At 35.6% G+C, this 21183-nt stretch overlaps 1 protein-coding gene across 5 annotated transcripts in view; it reads right to left on the bottom strand.

The window, feature by feature from the left end:
• CEP135 (centrosomal protein 135) overlaps window positions 1–21183 on the bottom strand; it is a 78360-nt gene that overhangs the window by 55152 nt on the left and 2025 nt on the right. For 4 of the 5 annotated variants that reach the window (XR_007401713.1, XM_025435594.3, XM_025435593.3 and 1 more), the window contains exons 2-10: window positions 19424–19581; window positions 17726–17916; window positions 16051–16218; window positions 12969–13110; window positions 10784–10868; window positions 7540–7668; window positions 5746–5961; window positions 3844–3909; window positions 750–888 (exon numbers count right to left, since the gene is read on the bottom strand). Coding sequence is in view for 4 of the 5 variants with exons in the window: in XM_025435594.3 (XP_025291379.3) it covers window positions 750–888; window positions 3844–3909; window positions 5746–5961; window positions 7540–7668; window positions 10784–10868; window positions 12969–13110; window positions 16051–16218; window positions 17726–17916; window positions 19424–19536 (1249 nt within the window). In the remaining variant the exon portion in view is untranslated. Of the gene's footprint in view, window positions 1–749; window positions 889–3843; window positions 3910–5745; window positions 5962–7539; window positions 7669–10783; window positions 10869–12968; window positions 13111–16050; window positions 16219–17725; window positions 17917–18874; window positions 18961–19423; window positions 19582–21183 lie in introns of those variants that run through there. The other variant, XM_035706846.2, reaches the window with a different exon arrangement.

The raw sequence follows: 21183 nt of genomic DNA, 5'->3' as shown, positions 1-21183 counted from the left end.
GGCTTCTGCTCTTACCATTCCTTCTGACTGGAAAAAACTGCCCCAAATCTTTATTTGGCTGGTGTCTTGTCTCTGAGACCTCAGGTCAGTCAATTCTAGCACATCTTCCCCCATTTTAATACCTCTTATCATCTAAAATTGGCTTGTTAATTTATGTGTTGCTAATTTGTCTAACTAGAACAAAGGCTCCACAAGAGCAGAGGCCTTGTGTATTTTGTTTACCATCATATTCTCCAGTACCCAAAACAGAGCCTGGCATACAACAGGCTCATAAACGTTTGTCGAATGGTTGGAACATTCTTACATGTTTCTTAAACTAACTCATTCAGGGTTGGTACCTGGCAGAAAGTTGCCCTATGAAGAGAGAAAAAGAGAGAGAGAAGGAGAAAGAGAATGAGAATGTGTTCTTTCAGGTGATGCAAGTGCTTCAATTTCCGTACTTCAATTTTTCATAATTTTAGTTTTCCTCTGAGTCTTAAATAATTCCATTATCTGCCTCAAAAAAGGATATACTTCTATTGGAAAATATTCAAGCAGGGTTCCGTATACCAAATAGTCAAAATATGAAAGAATCCTGTAAGGTCATTGAGGGAGAGAGGTTTTCCATTCCAAACCTGGTATGGTTTCTGGTATATAACAAGCACTCCACAAATATTTATTGAATAAACGAATGAAAGATTACTAAGAAAAATAATAAGTCAGGTGGAAATCACATTCACTTTTTAAGTTATCAACATTTTGTATTTTACCTGTAACTGCAAAACTTTCCATTTTTTTGTTAAGTCTTTGCTTTTCTTGTTCAAGCTGATGAACGACAGTTTCCAGGTCTGATTTTATAAGTAGTTCATCACTCAGTCTCTCCTTTTCTTTATGGCATAAGTTTAATTCCTACAAATTTTAATACTGTAATTAGGATTTCTAACAACTTTATAAAATATTATAAAGCTTAAAAAATATATTTTGGTAAGTACATTTAATTAAGAATAATTCATATATACACAGACACACACTTTTAGTTAGTCAAATATATAATTTCAACTAAAGTTAATTATCAACTGTGGCTAAAAGGACCGTAAAACCCAAACATCAACAGTGCTCCTTTCTGAATACAATTATTAGATTTTATTTTCTCTTAATTTGTTTAGCATATTGTCCTACTTTTTAAAATGAATATGTACTTGTGCAATAAAAAGTTTTAAAGCTTTCTTACTTTTAAAGGAAGGCAGAATGAAGACATAGTGCTTAAGACTACCGTAGGTACCAGTAACTATGTTGGTTATTCTTGCAGACTCATCTGCACAATGGGGATAAGAGCATTATTGGACACCAAGGATTCACTGGTGAGTATGAAACTAAGGATATGAAGCATTCTGCACAGTGTCTAGCACATGGCAAGTGCTCAATAAATGTAAGCTATTAATATCATTTATCTTAAAAATACATAATATAGCATAAATGGGAAAAAATAAGAAAGGTCAGAAAGTATCTTACTGTCAGCCAATTCTACTGAAACTTGGCAAGACAAGCATTATGAATCACACTCAACTGTTTAGAGTGTACATACAATGGCAGTGAACAAAAATCCCTGCCCTCACAGAGTTTACGTTGTTAGTAAAAATAACATCTAAACATCTACTTTCTGTTTATTGACCTCATGGAAGAATTTCACAAGACTGATGCGACTCAAGAGTAGACCCCATCCAAAAGAAAAAAAGAGAGGACAATATTTTGCAGGTTTAGTTGATTCAGTTATTCAATATTGAATTGAATAGCTGCAGGTGAATAAAAGGGAAACCACTGTGATTCACAGTGAGCATATAAAAATCAGCAAGTATTCAAGCACCTACAATGTACCAGCATAGTAGCCCGACGTGGGACTTGATCCCGGGTCTCCAGGATCACGCTCTGGGCTGAAGGCGGCATTAAACTGCTGAGCCACCTGGACTGCCCTGGATGCATTTTTTAATTTTCCTTATGCCACCACAATATTGCTGATACACTGTTTAAGACTATATATATAATGAGAAAACTTGAAAATTAGTATTAGTCTTAGTTTCTAATATAAGAAACCCATCCAGGGATGCCTGGATGGCTCAGCAGTTGAGTAACTGCCTTCGGCTCAGGGTGTGATCCCGGGGTCCTGGGATCGAGTCCCACATCAGGCTCTCTGCATGGACCCTGCCTTTCTCTCTGCCTTCTCTCTGTGTCTCTCATGAGTAAACAAAAAAATTTTTTTTATAAAAGAAAGAAACCCATCCAATTTAATAAGCTATTAAAAAAAATCCCCAATCATCAAAATTAGAGAGGAAGACAAACCATGAAAGACTCCTAACTCTGGGAAACAAAGGGTTGCAGAAGGGGAGGTAGGTGGGGGGATGGGGTAACTGGGTGACAGGCATTAAGGAGTGAACATGATGTGATGAGTACTGGGTATTATCCTATATATTGGCAAACTGAATTTAAGTAAAAAATTTTAAAAATCCCTAATCACTTTTTAGGTGACCACCCAGGAGTTTCTACCTAGAAGCAAGACATGCTGTCAGTTCTAGACTATAAAACCATATGTTAGATCTAGGCTTATGCTGGGAAGACTACCATTTTTCTCATTTGAAGACTATCAGAGCAAATACTATCTAGGAAGATGGTTTGCACTACCAAAGCTTATTAAAAGAGGAGTGTTTCTTTTCTTTAAGATTTTATTTTTAAGTAATCTCTATACCCAACATGGGGCTTGAACTCACAACCCTGAGATCAAGAGTTGTGCACTCCAGGGGCACCTGGGTGGCTCAGTTGGTTAAGTGATCAACTCTTTGATTTTAGCTTAGGTTATAATTTCAGGGTTGTGAGATCAAGCTTTCTGACAAACTCCTGTGTTCAGTGTGGAGACTGTTTGATATCCTCACCCTCTGCCCCTCCCCCCACTCATGCACATGTTCTCTCTCTAAAATAAATAAAATTAAATCCTAAAAAAAAAAGTTGCATGCTCCAATTGAGCTAGGTACCCTAGATTGGATGCTTTTAATAAAAGTCAACAACTTCAACAATTATCAATTTCTAGTTTTAAACTGACAAGTCATGAAGTGATTAAAAAAATATAAAATTCCTAACAGGTTTTCCAAATTCAAATTGCCATCTACTCTGTATGAAATTAAAGAATTATAAAAACATAAGTGAAATTAAATACATTCATACAATGGAATATTACTCAGCCATAAAAAGAAAGTACTTGGATGCATGCTACAACAAGCATGAGATTTGAAAACACTGTGCTAGGGATCCCTAGGTGGCGCAGCAGTTTGGCGCCTGCCTTTGGCCCAGGGCGCGATCCTGGAGACCCGGGATCGAATCCCACATCGGGCTCCCGGTGCATGGAGCCTGCTTCTCCCTCTGCCTGTGTCTCTGCCTCTCTCTCTCTCTCTCCCTCTATTACTATCATAAATAAATTTAAAAAAAAAAATTAAAAAAAAAAAAAGAAAACACTGTGCTAAATGAAAGAAGCCAGAAACAAAAGGCCACATATTGTACAATTCCATTTGTACAAACTGTCCAAATATGCAAGTCTATAGAAACAGAATGACTAGCAGTTGTCAGGGGCTGAGCAGAGGAAAATGGAGAGTGACTTCTAATGGGTATGATGTTTCTTTCTGGGGTGATGAAAATGTTCTGTTACTAGATGATCATAATGGCTGCAGTACTTCATAACTATACCAATACCAATGAATTAAATGCTTAAGAGTGAATATTATAATGTGTAAATTACATCTCAACAAAAAATGTATGTAAAATATAGCATACAAATTTTCTTATCAAAATATCTGGCAATTTAACATGACATCTACTTACCAGTTGAAGTTTTGCCATTGTTTCTTCAAGATCCCGCATTTCAGAAAGCTTTCTTTTAATCTCTTTCTAGGAATAAAAAACTTATTAAGTACAGACCTAAAAGTCAAGAATACTTATCACACTGAGTCACACTGCAAATAAGACCAAGTCATTTTTTTAGTCTTCCTTCTCACCAGTGAGATGGGAGGCTTTAGCTGTTTTAAGCCTCAATTTCAGTAAAGAGGAGACAAAGTCCATGCTTCTCTTTAAAGTCTTGGCATCCTAAATGGTTACAGGGAGCTATTTGTAACATCTGAAACAAGAGGGCCCTCTCATATACACCTGTAGGACCTATATACTTGTAGGACCTTCCTTGAACCTTGATTTGTGGGTTCTTTTTATAGCACGGTCATTTCCTACTTTTTCTATCTTATTTGATTTCCCTCACCTGCTACTACCAATGTGGAACCTCTATACGGCAAATGAGAGCACTGAATGCCCACATTAAAATATTTTGACCCAACAGAACCTATTGTGAGCCAAACTGTCATTCTTGAGCACTGCCAATGGGACTTGAGAAGCTATGTTTAGTATGTTGTATGCATGAACATAGAAGATGCAAAATGAAGTGGAAAAAGAGAGGAATAAGTTATAGGAGTGTTGCGATGAAACTAGAGCCACAAAAAACAAAATTAAAACCACAATAATTTTCTTTTCATTTTCTTTTTAAGCTTATTTTAAAAATTTACTATTTTTTAAAAGATTTATTTGACAGAGAGAAGAGTGAGCACAAGCAGGGACAGTGGCAAGCAGAGGGAGAGGGGGAACTGCTTAGCAGGGAGCCTGATGCTGGGCTCGAGGCCAGGACTTTGGGATCATGACCTGAGGCAAAGGTAGATGCTCAAGTGACTGAGCTATTCAGGTGCTCCTTAAGTTTTTTTTTTTTTTTTGGTAGTCTCTATACTCAACGTGGGGCTTGAAATAATGACCCTGAGATCACATGCACTTCCAACTGAGCTAGGCAGGTATCCCTATATTCTTCATTTTTAAGACTCCACTGACTATTCTCAGTTTCTTGAGATTTAGTAATTTTATAACTTTTTTCCATTTCTATAAAAAATGTCATTGGGATTTGGATAAGGATTGTACTGAATCTGCAGACTGCTTTGAGTACTATGGACATTTAAACAAGTTCTAAATAAATATAGTTTCAATTTATATATTTTTTATTGCAGAGATGTTGGATAGAGTGATCATGAAAAGATCTTCAAGTATAAATATGTTAAAATAGGATAAAACTCTGGAGATTTCAAGAAGAAAAGGGTCATTTACATTCTACTAGCTTTGTTTAAAAGAACAATGTGACAGTTTTAAGAGTATTTACAATAAAATGGAAATTATATCTTTCATATCTATTATTGTATTATTATTTTTTAAAGATTTTATTTTTTTTAAAGATTTTATTTTTTAAGTAATCTCTACACTCAACAGGGGCTTGTACTCACAACCCCAAGATCAAGAGTTGCCTGCTCCTCCCAACACATCAGCCACATGCTCCCTTTCATATCTGTTTAAACTTAAAGATGAAAAATGTTAGCTACCAACTTAAAGATTTTAAGGACATATATTATTGCAGAAAATATTTTTAAAGGGCTCGTGAGCACAGGATGACACAGAGGACATATTTTCAAAGCCCACTCACAATACAGAGATAAAAAGGACAGAGATGAAAACCTTGAAGAAAATAGGACAAAATCTGGAGAGTTATCCTAAGAAAAGGTGTGCTTCAGAAACACACCCATATTTAGAGAGCATAAACAATATTTCAGAAAAACTTGAATTAAGACCAAATCAGATATCAAGGAGGCTTAAACTCACGATGTTCCAGGAGAATTAACAAATACTCCCACAACCCAGACATACCTTTGCTTCCCCAAGTTCTTTATCGGCAGTCTCAAGCACTTCTTCTTTATGTCTTTCTAACTGCTGTGCTAACTGGTCTATTTCAGTTAATTCTTGGCAGAGTTTTTCATTTTTGTTACTTAAATTAACAACTTCAGTAGTCACTGTTTCCTTGGTTTCCATAAGCTCTTGTATATGCTTCTCTAGGTCTTTATTAGCTCGCTGAAGAAAGTCAACCTAAATTGAATTTGTAATCACAGGTATATGAATTGGAAAATCATCCTAAATACTGCACTTACAAAAATATTTCAAAATACTGTATTTCTTAAAGCACTAAAAATTTAAACAGAGCTATTTTACATTTATAATATTACACTGCTTTAACAAAACTGACAATGTAAAGTATGATAAAAAGATATAGCCACTGGCTTCCAATTTTTAAACACGGATGGAAAGGAAAAGTAAAACATGTGTGTGAACTTTATTCTAACAGAGAGTTCTAAAATTACAAGAATATCACTACAATGATAATATCACTCTAGACTGTGCTGTCCAATATAGCAGTCACTAGTATCCATATGTGCATACTGTGGCTTGTCCAAACTGAGATGTCCTATAAATGTAAAATATACACAAGATTTCAAAGACTTGGTGCAAAAAAGAAAGAATGTAAAATATCTCAACATCATTAATTACACATTGAAATTATATTTTGGATACACTGAAGTAAACACATTATTAAAATTAATTTCATTTGTTTCTTTTTACTTTCTTAATCTAGTTACTAGAAAATTTTATGGTTTTATGTTTTACATTGAAATCTGGGATTCATTTTTTTCCCCTTTTTTCTTTTTTAAGTGGGTTCCACGGATGCTTGAATTTATGACCCTGAGATCAAGACCCAAGCCGACATCAAGAGTCAGTCGAATGCTTAACTTAATGAGCCACCTATGTGCTCCCAGAAAATTTTAAATTACATTTGTGGCTCATATCATATTTGTGTTGGAGAGCACTGCTCTAGAGCTACTGCTGATATTCATGACTTACTCAATTCTGGTAACAGCCCAAGCAGCAATGACATGTCTAAATTTCTATAGGTAATGTAACATGTTTTATGTAAGTCTCCTGTTCTTTTACTCCCAAGTCAAATGCAAGGCAAGAGAATCTATTATATGATTACCTTTTTAAAATAATATTTTATTTATTTATTCATGAGAGACACAGAGAGGCACAGGCAAATGCAGGGAGCCTGACATTGCACTAGATTCCAGGTCTCCAGGATCACACCCTGGGTTGAAGGTGGCCTAAATGGCTGAGCCCTTTGGGCTGCCCGTATGTTTAGCTTTTCTATTTCTTTTTAAAAATCTTTTAAAAAAATAAAAAATAATAATAAAAAAAAATAAAAATCTTTTTTTACATTATAAAACAAATAAATATTTGAAAATAAAGAAAATAAAAAAGGATACCTCATGACCCAAAGATAAACTGTTAGTTTACTTTGCTGTATTCTCTTCTAGTGTTTTCTCTCTCCAAGTTCATATGCACATTTCCAAAAGCAAACTGAAGATCACATTGTGTCTATAGTTTATTCTCCTCTTTTAAATATTTAACATTACGGTGTATATATTTTTCTGCCTCATTAAGTATTCTTTAAAAACATGATTTTTCAATAGTTGCATCCTATTTCTGGATACTTTGGCTCTATCAAATTTTTCCCACTGTAAATAATACACTAGTGAACAACTCCGTCACTTTTACAAATCCATGATACTTAAGGATTTTATATACCCAGTGAAATAATTATAAAGTCATTACCTGAATATTTAAGTGAGCAATAAGCTTCTCATTGCTTTTATTTCTAGTCTCCAAAGAGAGAATATCAGGGGAGCGGCCCCTGTCCAATGCAACTGATAGTCGTTCTATCTCTCGTTCTCTTAGCTCAATCTGAAGACATAAAATCATGTTATCATCTTTAAAAATCTGCTTTGAACTGAAAATAATTAACACTGGACAAACACTTATTTGGATATACTTCTATTTCTTATGTTTTATAAGTATATAAGACATTAACATTCATGTATGTACCAACACCTATATGGAATTATGAAATGCATATACACAGAGCAAAAATAAACACAGAAAATATCAAAATAAGAATGTCAACAAGGCTTTTGTAAGTACTTCTATTGAAAATATTATTCCCAATTAATTTTAGATTTTTCCCCCCTCCTCCAAGATTAGGCAATGTTTATATAAAAATAAACTATTAGGTATCAGAACTGAGGTCTAATCTACTTCAGTGCCTGGTGGAATAAATGTAGAGTAAATGAATGAATGTAGGACACAAAGAATTGCTACTGAAACTCAATATAGAAAAGGACAGGCAGTTGGGGTGAATTTAATAATTATTTAAAAACAACACACATAAAATCACAGAGATCACTATCAACCATGAATTCACACTTACTCACCTGCATGAAAGGTATATGAAAGGAAAAAGGTATATGGCACCAAAGTAGTTAAGGGAATAAACTGATTTACTCTCCATGATATATTCATATGCCTATAGAAATTAGTGAAGGCTTGATCAAAAATTAAAAAGGTTATATATGATGCTACGAAGAGAAGAAAGGAGAACTGTTCCAGGCAGTGACACAGAAGCATAATGCCACATGGTATGATTGAAGGAGCAGAAATGGCTCAGTAAGACTGGACTGTAACACACAAGGGAACTTATTTATGGTAAGATCTGCGGAATCAGGCTGGAGTTAATTATTATAAGCTCTGAATACTTTGCCAAGGAGAAAGATTGCTCTGGACTAAAAGATGAATAAGAATAAAACCAGGGGAAGGGAGATCTACTGGAGAAATTTATGAGAGATGAGTAAGGCATAAAATAAAACAGCAAGATAGACTAGAGCCGAAAAAGTAAGTTTACAAAGTACTTGAAAATGACAGAACTTGGTGAGTAGTGAGTGGTATGTGAAGGGAAGAGAATGAGATCTACAAAGATCACAGAATGTTGGCTTGGACAGATGGTGATGCTACCAAAGTAGAGAATACTGGAGGGAAAACAGATTTGAGGGAGAAGATAACAAGTTCAGTACTAGGCATATGGTACGAAGAGCTTTCATTCAAGTGGAAATGCCCAGTGTGAAATTGGATATATGGGTCTGGAGCTCTGCAGAAATTTGAGCCAGAAGACTGGGAAGTCATCAACATACAGGGAATATTTTAAACCAAGAGAGAGATGAGACCTTCTGAGAAAATATACTGGGAAAGGAGAAGGGTCAAAGACAGGATCCTGAAAAACAGTAATATTTCAGGAAACAGGCACAGGAAAAAAAAAAGCAAAAAAGAAATGATAAGACTTTTTTTTAAAAAGGGAAAACAAAGAAAATGAAGTCATGAAAGTATTTCAAAGAAAAATTATCAGATATGTTGAATGCTACAGAGGGATTGAGAAAATAAAGACTAAAAGTATCCTTTTGGATCTAGCAATTAATGTCACTGGTGTCATTAACTAGACCAATTTACGTAATGGGAGGCAGAAGCCAGAATGCAATAGGACAGCAGGAGATAAAGACGTGAGACAGAAGAGTAAGAATAAGATGCTCTTGAGAAGTCTGAGAGAGAAGACATTGGCAAGAGAGAAAGGTGGTTAAAGGAGATCTTTTTAGGGGATATTAGTAATGACCATAATAGCACGTCCTTCTAGGATTGTTAGGGAGATTAAAAGCATTACTAGTTGTAAAGTGGCCATATTGTTAAAGAAAGAATAATCGACTAAAGCCAAAAAAAAAAAAAAAAGGAGAGGAAATGGAGCCAAGAGCAGAGGTAGAAAGAGCAAGCCTTACCACTTGTGAAGAATGCCACACTACCCATTAAGTCTAGAGAGTTCAGTGTGAACACTGTTAATTTTAAGGTAGAAATAAAGCTGAGACAAGGTGGTATCTTGAGAAGGAGGGTGTTTATTATAGGCTTGGGAAAGAGCTGGAGGAGAACAGCAGTGTTTGGAATAAAGACTGAGAAAAACAGAACAAACTTAAGCAAAAAAAAAAAATAGGCATCAGAGTACATTCAACTAAGACTGATAACCTGATAACCACAATAAATTGATAGTTTCAATCACAACGGTCAGGCTATTTTCTCCAAATACCTCATCTACCTCACAGAGATAGTAAAGATTGGTCAGCTTATGTTTATAAAGTACTTGGAAAAAAATATGGTGGAAGTGTGATTATAAATTGAAAAATATAAATAATATTCAACTTCTGCATATTTGATACTTTCCATCTCTCTCCATATAGTTAAGTTTTTTGGTTGACATGATCACAACTCCTTTTTACTCCAAATTTAATGGAATAATCTTCAAAGTACTTTACAAACTTAACAGTTATACTAACACATAAGTTACATCTATATTTGTATGTGCAAATCACTTCACTCCAAAAAAATACAGTCATGTGCAGAAAATGAAAAACATGTTACCCAATTTAAGCTTCAGTAAGCATATTAAGAAAGAAAGCCTGTAATTATATAAATACAATTTAGCCAAAACAACAATAGAGGGTATGATTATGATCTAACCTACATACATTAATTCCCCTGCTTCTTCAGAAAACCATTTTACCAGGTCTTGTATAGAAAACACACAACAAATATGGTACCACAGAAGAGTGACTATCAAAAAAGACGTTCCAAATGACAAAATCTAGAGTAAAAAAATTATTTAAGATACCCCTACAAAGCATACTTCAGTAAAATATCTCCCAAGATGGAAACAAGTAATATGGTTACAATACTAGAGGAGATAGCTGAGTCACCTAAAGAAACCCCCCAAAACTATTATAACCAAGGGACTGCACTGTTTACTCTGAAGCTATCTAAACCACTCCAGCTATTATCTCTATTAACAAATTGGTGGAAAAGATAAAAGCTGAATAAAAATTCAGTATCAGTTATCCCAAATATAACCCAACTTTATTTACAACCACAGCATATCCATCTCAACAATGTAACCATGTATCCTTACTATGGAAGTAAATAAAAATCCTACCTGCTCGTTATAATCCCTCAGTCCACTTTCCATCATTGTTAACTTTTCTTGTAACTGGTGGACTTCCTGTTGAAGTTCTTGAATTCTGAAATACATTTATAATTAATGCCAATATACTTTTATTAAGAAATACAAAAAAAAAAAAAAACAAACCAACCCAAAACCTCAAGAAATGAAAGTAGATATATTCTCCTATAAATTTTCTACTTTCTATTTCTCAATAAGTTATGAAATATCGTGCCAAAGGGTTCCAAACCACAGCATGAATAGAGTAGAACATCTTGGAGATTTAATTTTACAAGAATAGATTAAAAAAACTGAGTGGGAAATAATTTTTTTTAAAGATTTATTTATTTATTTATGATAGACATAGAGAGAGAAAGAGAGGCAGAGACACAGGAGGAGGGAGAAGCAGGCTCCATGCCGGGAGCCCGATGCGGGACTCGATATCAGGACTCCAGGACCGCGCCCTGGGCCAAAAGCAGGCGCTAAACCACTGAGCCACCCAGGGATCCCCTAGTGGGAAATAATTTGAAACTCAGATAACATTAGGTCTACTATTACATTTTGATCCTTAAAACTCTTTGAGGTACTGCTGCCAAATCTTAGGTTCAGGAAACTAGAGCATCTAGCCCAAAATGCACATCATTAAGTGAAATAAGGGACTAAAGTATATTTTCTGACCCTAAATGACCCTGTACTTTCTAACGAACTACTCTGCAATTGTGGAGAGAAGAAAAATATTGAGAAATACTACAATTTACCAATTAACTACAGCGAAAACCTACTCCTTTATGGAACTCATTAATTCTAACAAAATCAAGATTTGTTCAAATTATCTGAATTCTACAACTGCCCATGTGTATCTGTACTACATCAAACTTTGCCAAACATTAACATAGATATAATATAACCACTTTCATAGTGGAAAAATAAAGCCAGAAGCCAGGTCTGCTTTTAAGAGAGATTTTCCATGAAGAAGAGTGAGGCTGGACACACCTTGTCCTTGCTGTTAATGGCACCAATATTTTTACTAACCTAGGTTTAGGAGAAAAGTTGTATGCAACTGCACTCCTATGCATGCACACAGATTACCCAGAATACAAACAAAATGTATGTGTGAAAGAAAGCAAACAAGATCATCAAGCGACCAATGCCACCTATGATGGTTTGATAGAAATGAAAGATGTTAATGGGAAAGATAAACACAGAAAATGACATATATGGAGACCAAAAGCCTCCTTATATAATATACTAACACACTGCTGAGAAGTCCTAGATTACAACGATAACAGAAAAAAACCGCACAAAATATTTCACAATTAAGGTCAGGTAACTGTATAAACATAGTTATGTAATACTGTGTGACAATAACTAAGAGATCCTAATCAGTAACTCAACCAATGTTCCTTTAGATTGTTATGAAATTAATAAAGCAGAAAAACTCATGTTCTCTGCATGATCTACAAAATGAAAGATTATCTGCACTAACCAATTTTACTACCATAGTACATATTTTACAATGTTTCTCCAGCTATGACCACAGAAGTTGTCATGAGTGTTCTCTTGCTCCTGTGAACCTCTTATAATTTTCTTAATGGCATTCTGTGTATTTCTTATCTTTACTATTTGAATAAAAGCTTCTCAAGAGCAGCAATACCATCTTACTCATCTTTCTATCCCCAGAACACTTACATAGTGCCTTTCCCAGAGACCTTAACGAAGTTTTAATTAAAACAGAATTTATATCTGATTCCAGTTTAAGGAAAAACAAACACACAGAGCTAAAGAATCATGAAGCAAGAATATCAAAGCCAGTTACAAATCTATTCATGTTCACTGGCATTAGACATAATATGAAGTAAGAGAGTCCTGCAAAAAACAAATTAGGTGATAAAATTAAATATTAAAGCAACTCTACTAAACAGGTCCTAGATGGCCCTAAATTATTTTAAAGCAAATATGGACAGAAACATCAGATTTATGATCTACCTGAGATCAAAATTTCAAAACAAGTAAAAACATTCTATATTCAGGATATATTCAGAAAGGATTTCCTGAGTGTTCATGCAAAGTTCTGTGCTAGGCCCTGGAGATAAAACAGCTAAGAAGATGGAAGCCCTAGTATCAAGAAACAGAGTTAATCAGTAATTAACCGAAACCAACAAAAAATGATTTAATCCACCTGTTATCAGCCACTTGCAGGAGGTCTGCAATGTAAGGGTCAGCTGGCTGAGGAACTGGATATGAACTGACTTCAGAGGGAGGGACTGGTTCATCAATCTGCATACGCTGGCGCCTGAAAGCAATACTTCTTTTCTTGCCACCTAAAACACAAATGTGTTTTATTTGTTTATTTATTTTTAAAGATTTTATTTATTTATTCATAGGCACAGAGAGAGAGGGGCAGAGACACAGACAGAGGGAGAAGCAGGCTCTATGCAGGGAGCCCGATGGGGGACTCGATCCCCGGTCTCCAGGATCACAACCCAGGCTGCAGGCGGCGCCAAACCGCTGCGCCACCGGGGCTGCCCCACAAATGTGTTTTAAAAACTTTTAAAAGAAACAAAACACTGTCTTAGAATTAAACAGTCCAGTAGGCTAGACTTTTTGTTATAAAGGGTGTCTCTAGCTCATGTTAGTTAGTTACCTAGATATAAAATATCTCCTCCCTTATATATACACTCACTCCCTGATCTTTAAACAATGCATTCCTGAAAATCTCAATAAGACATGGTTATAAAACAAGTTTTATTTTCTGCATGCATGGTACTTAATCTGTTCCTCCACTAGATGGGAACAAGACTTTGGTGAGATTAAAAGTTGAGCGTATCTTGCAGTATTTGCTGTCATAAATCCAAGAGACCATCATCAGCAGAAAACTGGCAAATGAGAACCTTAAAGCAGTGATAGCTAAAATAAACATGTTTATTAAGCAATCCCCAAAGAAGAGATAACAGAAACTTCATGCAGCAAAATTAGTAAATAATGAATGAATGTCATCTGTAATATAAAAGATGCTATAACCTGAATTAGTGGGGTATGTCTACTTAATTATCCTTAAAACTAGTGGGAGTAATTTCTTTTTATGGAAAGATATATCCAAATTACATAGATAATTTACCTTTCCCAGTACCTGGCCAAGATTAGACACACACTTGAAAAATGAATTTATGTGCACAAAGAACAAACATAATCCACAGCCATGTCTTCGTTAGAAGCCTGGCACATTTTGTGTATACATATCTTTTGTTTTGAGGATGAAGAGACTGGATCAGAAGTATTTAAATGATTTGCCTGTAGTCACACACCTAAACAAGGTAAACCATTTTCTCCTCCTCCTCTTTCCTAGTTTTCCTCCTTGGTTGTTCCTTCTCAGTTTCTTTTAGACCTTCTCCTTCCACCAGTCCTTTAAATACCAACCTCCTCTCAGGGTCTGCTGTTTCTTCCCAGTCTACATAATCTCACTAGGTAATTCCTACGGTATCTGTAACTTCAATTCCCACATTACTCCAAAGACTCCCAAATTTGAATCTCCATCTGAGACCATATATCTAAAAACAGATCCACATATCCCACCATGTACTAGAAATCTCAAATCAGATGTTCCTTGGGTATAAGACACATGCCAAAATGAATTCCTGCTCTGCTTTCTACCTTCTCTACCTTAAAAATAGTACCATCATCCACCAGCTCATTCACTTGAAACAGAAATCTGGGAATTCCTCTTCTTCCCAAGTCTTCCAGAGTCACTGAATTCTATAGATTAGACCTGCTGAATCTCTCTGGAATCTGCCCCATTCCTTTCTCAGGAAACATGATTATCTTCATTTTCTCTTTAATCTTCTAGTTACTTGAGACCTTCTCCCAAGTTTCTCACTCTTTTCTACCTTTAGCCCACAGTCCCCCTCTCCATTTCATTTCCTGCCATTTCGATTCTCCTCTGATTCCACTCAGCTACAGGCACACTCTAATCACTCTAAGATGATTATGTCTGGTCTTCATCACCACTTAGAACTGTGCCAGCATCTAGATCTCCAACTCCCTTCTGATCCCAGTCTTCATTCTGACCAAATCACTCCTGGTCCTCGCCATGCTCTTAATCTCTCAGTCTCCACCTCATCTCATAATCCAGCACCTTCCTACACCCCACTCACTCCCATAATCCTCATCCCTTGATTCAGACATCTCAAGTACTTGTCACTGGTACTTGTCACTGGTACTTGAGATGCTTCCACCAAATTTATGCCTGGACCGCCCTCAACTCTGGATATGCCCCTTCACTTCTTTGATTTTGCTATAGAACTACTGAGCATAAAGAAAATAAAATAAACTAAGAAATACAGAAAGCATGTCATTTCCAAATTCTTTGATGAGTATGGGTTACCTTTATAACTAAAATAATGATAATATTGAGATGGCATCCCTCAAAAGAATTCCTTTTTTTAGCTTGTGGATCTTCACATTGATAATTCTGCCATTTTCATTTCATTTCCTGAAAGTCAGGGCCGGCTTATGAGAAGTTGTTGAACAACATGTTAAGCATGAACCATCAACCCTCACCCTAAACCTTCCCTGTTCAGAATATCACATGAAGACTTCATTGGGTTTTACAGTGGCTTTCTGATTTTGGTAGTCCACTGAAGAATGGATTTTTGAAAGCTGTTGTATACTACTAACAACTGTCTGCCATGTCCTCCCTGAAATACCACGATTGTTTATGACAAGTACCTTTAAAACAGCTGAATACAGTTAGGTTTGGAAAAAAAATACTAAAATAAAATAATAACAATTTTATTTTTATTTTATTTTTTTAAAAAGATTTTTGTTTATTTATTTGAGACGCAGAGAGAGACAGAGAGAGAGAGAGAGAGAGAGAGAGAGACAGGCAGAGGGAGAAGCACGCTCCATGCAGGGAGCCTGATGTGGGACTCAATCCCAGGACTCCGGGATCATGCCCTGGGCTGAAGGCGGCACTAAACTGCTAAGCCACCGGGGCTGGGGCTGCCCCAACAATTTTAAAAAGAAGTTAAAATAATGATTAAGGAAATAAAACTCTGAGCATTAAAGTCAGACTACTTGTATCTAAAAAACTACTATTATATAACATTCCTAAGCACATGTATAAAATACAACCCGGATCTTTAGAGATAAATTTAAAAGTTTATGTGACAATCCAAAATCATCTAGTCTTATTTCAGTCAACAGTTTTAATATCTTTAAAAGATTAGGTGTGTATAATTTGTTTTGAGAAGAAGCAGACTCACCCGGAGTTTGTACTACAGCATGCAAATTCTTTTCTTGAAGTTGTTGAATTCTTTCATTCTTAGCTTTGCTCTCTTTCTCCAAAAGTTTGAGTTTATGAACATATTGGTTATTTAGAAATTTCAGATCAGCTGTTTCACGTGCACACTTCTTCACCGTAGTTTTCAACTCTTAAAATGAAAAAGATTCAGAGTATTTTACAGATCAAGAAATCTATGAAGTCCTTCCATTTAACAAAGATTCAAAAAGTCACATTAATTTGAAAGGCTCCATCTGATTCTTTTTTAAATTTTTTTAAAAAATTTATTTATGATAGTCACACAGAGAGAGAGAGAGAGAGAGAGGCAGAGGAAGAAGCAGGCTCCATGCACCGGGAGCCCGACGTGGGATTCGATCCCGGGTCTTCAGGATCGCGCCCTGGGCCAAAGGCAGGCGCCAAACCGCTGCGCCACCCAGGGATCCCTCCATCTGATTCTTATCCAAGATTTGTTTGAAAGGCTATTACCTTTTCTAGCACTGTTAACAAAACTACAAGTAAGTCACTAAACAAAAAAGGGAATTAGTTTTCCTCTGCTATACGGCTTAATATAAATTATGGCTTTTGATCTAATGTAGTAAACTGGGTATGAAACTGAAGGATTATGAATTCATGCCGGGTATTAGGCAGGGCTCCTACTGAATTTAAGAAGAAGTTATAGTAAGATAGCCATTCAATTACCCTCTGTAGTCATCACCTTTGAAGGTGTAATCAGCACCTTTGAAATCATTCTATTCACTCTTCTAGTTCGAAGACCAAGTATTAAAGAATCGGAATGATACAAGGCTTTCACCTCGAAAGTCGTTTCAAGGACATTTCTTTAATTTCAGCATTTAATATTTCCTACAGCAATATTTTTTATTGATTAAAAAAAATTACTGAGTATAGTTGACACGTTACATTAGTTCCGGGTGTACAACATTGTGATTCAACTTCTCTGTAAGTTATGCTATGCACACCACAAGTGTAACTACTCTCTATCATTGTGCAGTGCTATTACAATATCACTGACTATGCTGTGCTTCTTTCTATAGCAATTTTAATTCTAAAATTTTTATTTATTTATTTTTAAATATTTTTATTTATCCATGAAAAACAGAGAGAGAGGCAGAGACACAGGCAGAGGGAAAAGCAGGCTCCCTGCAGAGAGCCCAATGCGGGACTTGATCCCAGGACTCCAGGGTCACGTCCTGAGCTGAAGGCAGGTGCCAAACCGCTGAGCCACCCAGGGATCCCTAATTCTAAAAATTTAATTCATATATAGTGAGGATGATTATAGCTATGAAACGCAAATTTATTTTACTTGTTGGGAACTCTTCAGTGCACTCTACATTACTTCAAGTCTGTTATCAGGAAAGCTCTCACATTTCTACATGAGTCTTCCCTACATAAAAAACAAAAAGGGCAAAAACACAGCATTTTAAAAATCACAAAACTATACTTTTTTATTTTTAAAGATTTTATTTTATTTACTCATGAGAGACACAGAGAGAGAGAGGCAGAGACATAGGCAGAGGGAGAAGCAGGCTCCTCGCAGGGAGCCTGATGAGGGACTGGATCCCAGGACCCTGGGGATCATGCCCTGAGCTGAAGGCAGAGGCTCAACCGTTGAGCCACCCAGGCGTCCCACAAATCTGTACCTTTAATGTGTTGGCTTGACTGTTCTCTCAGTTTCATTAACTCCAGGTATAATTCATTATTTTCCTTGATCAATCTTGCATTTTCAAGTTTATAAGGTTCCAAAACAAAATCAAAATTGGCACTTTCTTTTTCAGCTTTCACAGTAGATAATTTTGATTTCCGAAGACTTTCTGTTGTATGAACTAGGTCACTAAAATTAAAGAATAGAAAACATAAATACAAGGAAACAGTCCATTAACTTTTAATAGCTAAGAATATATTTCAAAAGAAGACTTAAATGTTAACATTAAGTGAGATCAAATCTAAAAACAAACAAAAATACAAGAAATCTTTCAAGGTACCAGATGCTCAAAAATTTCTCAAAATAAGATTAAAAGTCATAAAACATACACGTAACTATGTGTATGTTTCAATCTCTCCTCTCATTCATCCCCCATGTCCAATTAGTCACTTGATCCTGTGGAATCTGTGAAACTTATCTGCACATTCAGCAAAGATTTATTGAGTGCCTGTTATCTGCTAAGTACTAGTCTATAAGAACTGGTTCCTTTCCTCTCAGAACACATACCAGTAGAATATTCATTCCACCAGTATTTACTGAGCAGGTAATACTGCTTTTTGCTTTTGACAATTTGTCAAAAGTTATATTATGTGATAAACTCAATAACTATTTCAGTGCCAAATATGTTTTCAGCCTGTACTAGGTATAGCAAAGATGAAGTCAACCTCTAGTCTTATGGAGTTTGCATTCTAAAGGAAAAACGAAAACAAGTTTCCAACAATGATAAGTGGTGAAGGTAACATGTGGCAGATGTGACAATCCTGCAGGCCATACAGATAAACAAGCATAGGGCAGGAGGGAGAGGACAGAGGGACTTACCAGGCAGACAGAATAGCACATGGAGAGCCCAGTAGGGAGAGCCCGGTAGGGAGTGTTTATGTTTAGGGAGCTCCAAGTGGTTAAATACATGGCAGATGAAGCTGTAGGAGTATAAGTTCACTGTAGGAAAAGTCTGCCAGTTTCTTAGAAGGTTAGACATACTTCACCCACCCTACAACCCTGAATTGTAGAGCTAGAACTAGATCATGAAGGGTTCTGGAGGCCATAATAAAGACCACCAAATATCTTTCTTCCATTCTCTTCTTACCATCATCATAGCTTGTAGTCCTTTTTTTTTTTTTTATAGCTTGTAGTCCTAATGCAAAAGCTTTCTCAGCATTTCCCTTTTCCAGTCTCAAGGAAAGAACAGAAAAGAACAAAATCACATAGAATCTTCTAGTTAAAGTAACATGTAACTGCTAAAGTATGACCAACCACATATTAGAGAACCTTTATCGAATCACAGTAATTTAAAACTAATGAGGCAGACACAGAACTCCCAATGATATCAGAAAATCACATTAAAAAATTGTAATTCTATTCAGAGAGAACTCTCAGAAACATTTGCTCTGAATAGTATAGTGTGAAAGGTGACCCCTAGAGGTCTGCAATGCAGAGGCCCTGAACTGATGTTATATATGGATGAGCTAAGAATAGATGAGCTTCAGATGACTGAAGGACTTAAAAAACAACAACAACAAAAAAAAAAAAAACAAAAAAACCCTACCCATTTCTTTACTGTAACATGAAATTTAATAGAAACTAGATAAATGGGATAAAGGATCACACAGGTTTAAAACTGTATTTTCATCTTTACCTGAAAAGTTTTTCTACCAATGGTAAACACTCCACTGTCAGAGTCTGGCGGTATCCCAACTGATCCAATCTTTTTCTAATATTAATATACTTTCTTTCTGCAGCTGTAGTCATCTTGTCTTCCAAAACTAGTTTTATTCACTACCTAAAATAAAAGTCCTAAAAAGAAGAGAGTAAAACATTATTCTATTATTATGGCTATCATTACTATTTCATGATAAGAAAAGAGTCTTTCAATATGAAGCAACTATTTTTCGTTTTTCTTTGGGTAAGCAGCCCTCTAGAATATTTAGACTGATTTAAATGCAGTGCTTATGATAGTCATGTTGCTGTAGTAAAAGAAGTATCTCCTGATAAACCTATATTGAAAAGTTAAAAAAAAAAAAGAGAAAACAAAGAATATTTTCCTAAGCCTGAGATAGGCAGAGAATCTTTAGAGAAGTCTCTTTTGGAAGCACTTAAATATAAAAGAAAAACCTGATAGATTTTTGGACTTCATCAAATTAAAAACGTCTGCTCATCAACATATTCCACTAAGAAACAAAAAGACATTGAAGGGGTGGGAGAAAATATTCATAATATCTGACAAAGGATTTGTATATGGAATACATAAAGAACACTTATAGTTCAATAATAATAATAAACACAATCTGGTAAGAAAATGGGCTAAAGTCTTGAACAGGCACCTTGCAAAGATAACTGAATGGGAATAATCATATAAAAAGGTGCTTATCACCATTAGTTATATGGAAATATGAATTAAAACCACAAGGAGACACAATTTCATCCATACCAAAATGACTAAAATTAAAAAGCGCACAACCAAATGTTATCAAGGATTTAGAGCAACTAGAATCTTCACATTGCTGACAGGAGCGTAAAATCATGGTGGAAAAGGTCTGGCAGTTTCTTACAAAGTTAAACTTCTACCCCAGAACTCTATAATTCTTTTTCTTCAAAGAAATGAAAATAAGCATCCACAAAGACACTCTATAAGAATGTTCATAACAGCTTTATTCATAATAGCCCCAGATTGGAAACAACATACTGTCCATCAACAGTAGACAGATAAATAAACTACGAGATATTTATACAATACTATTCAGGAATAAAAGAGAAGGAAATACTGATATATGTCAACCACATGAATTAACTTGGAAAACACTACTTGAGCAATAGAGGCCAGTCATACATACTGTATGATTCTATTTACATCAAATTCAGGAATGGTTGGGACACCTGGGTGGCTCAGCGGTTGAGCGTCTGCCTTTGACTCAGGGCGTGATCCTGGAGTCCCGGGATCGAGTCTCACATCAGGCTCCCTGCATGGAGCCTGTTTCTCCCTCTGCCTGTGTCTCTGCATCTCTCTGTGTCTCTCATGAATAAATAAATAAAAATCTTAAAAAAAAAAAAATTCAGGAACTGGCAAAATGAAACTATGTAGACAGAAACCAGAATAGCTGTGGCCTGGGTCAATGGGAGTGGACACTGACTGGAAGGGTTATGAGGGAACTTTCTGGGGTGATGAAAATATTATGTTAATTGGGGTACTGGTTACACAAATGTATTTACCAAAGGTCTTCATATAGTACACTTGAGATCTGTGCATTTTGTCATGTAAATTTTAATGAAAAAAAAAAAAGACAAACATATGAATCTCTACACACAGTTCATCCTTCTTTTTCAATATCTATGAATGTGTTCTCTATTAATGTACCCTAAGATAGAGTTATTAAAAAATTGCTTGTTTAGGGATCCCTG

The sequence above is a fragment of the Canis lupus genome, chromosome 13 (assembly GCF_003254725.2).
Source record: "Canis lupus dingo isolate Sandy chromosome 13, ASM325472v2, whole genome shotgun sequence".
In the NCBI taxonomy this organism is placed as follows: Eukaryota; Metazoa; Chordata; class Mammalia; order Carnivora; family Canidae; genus Canis; species Canis lupus.
The sequence above is the reverse complement of the archived record's forward strand: the minus strand, read 5'-3'. Positions and strand labels throughout refer to the sequence as shown.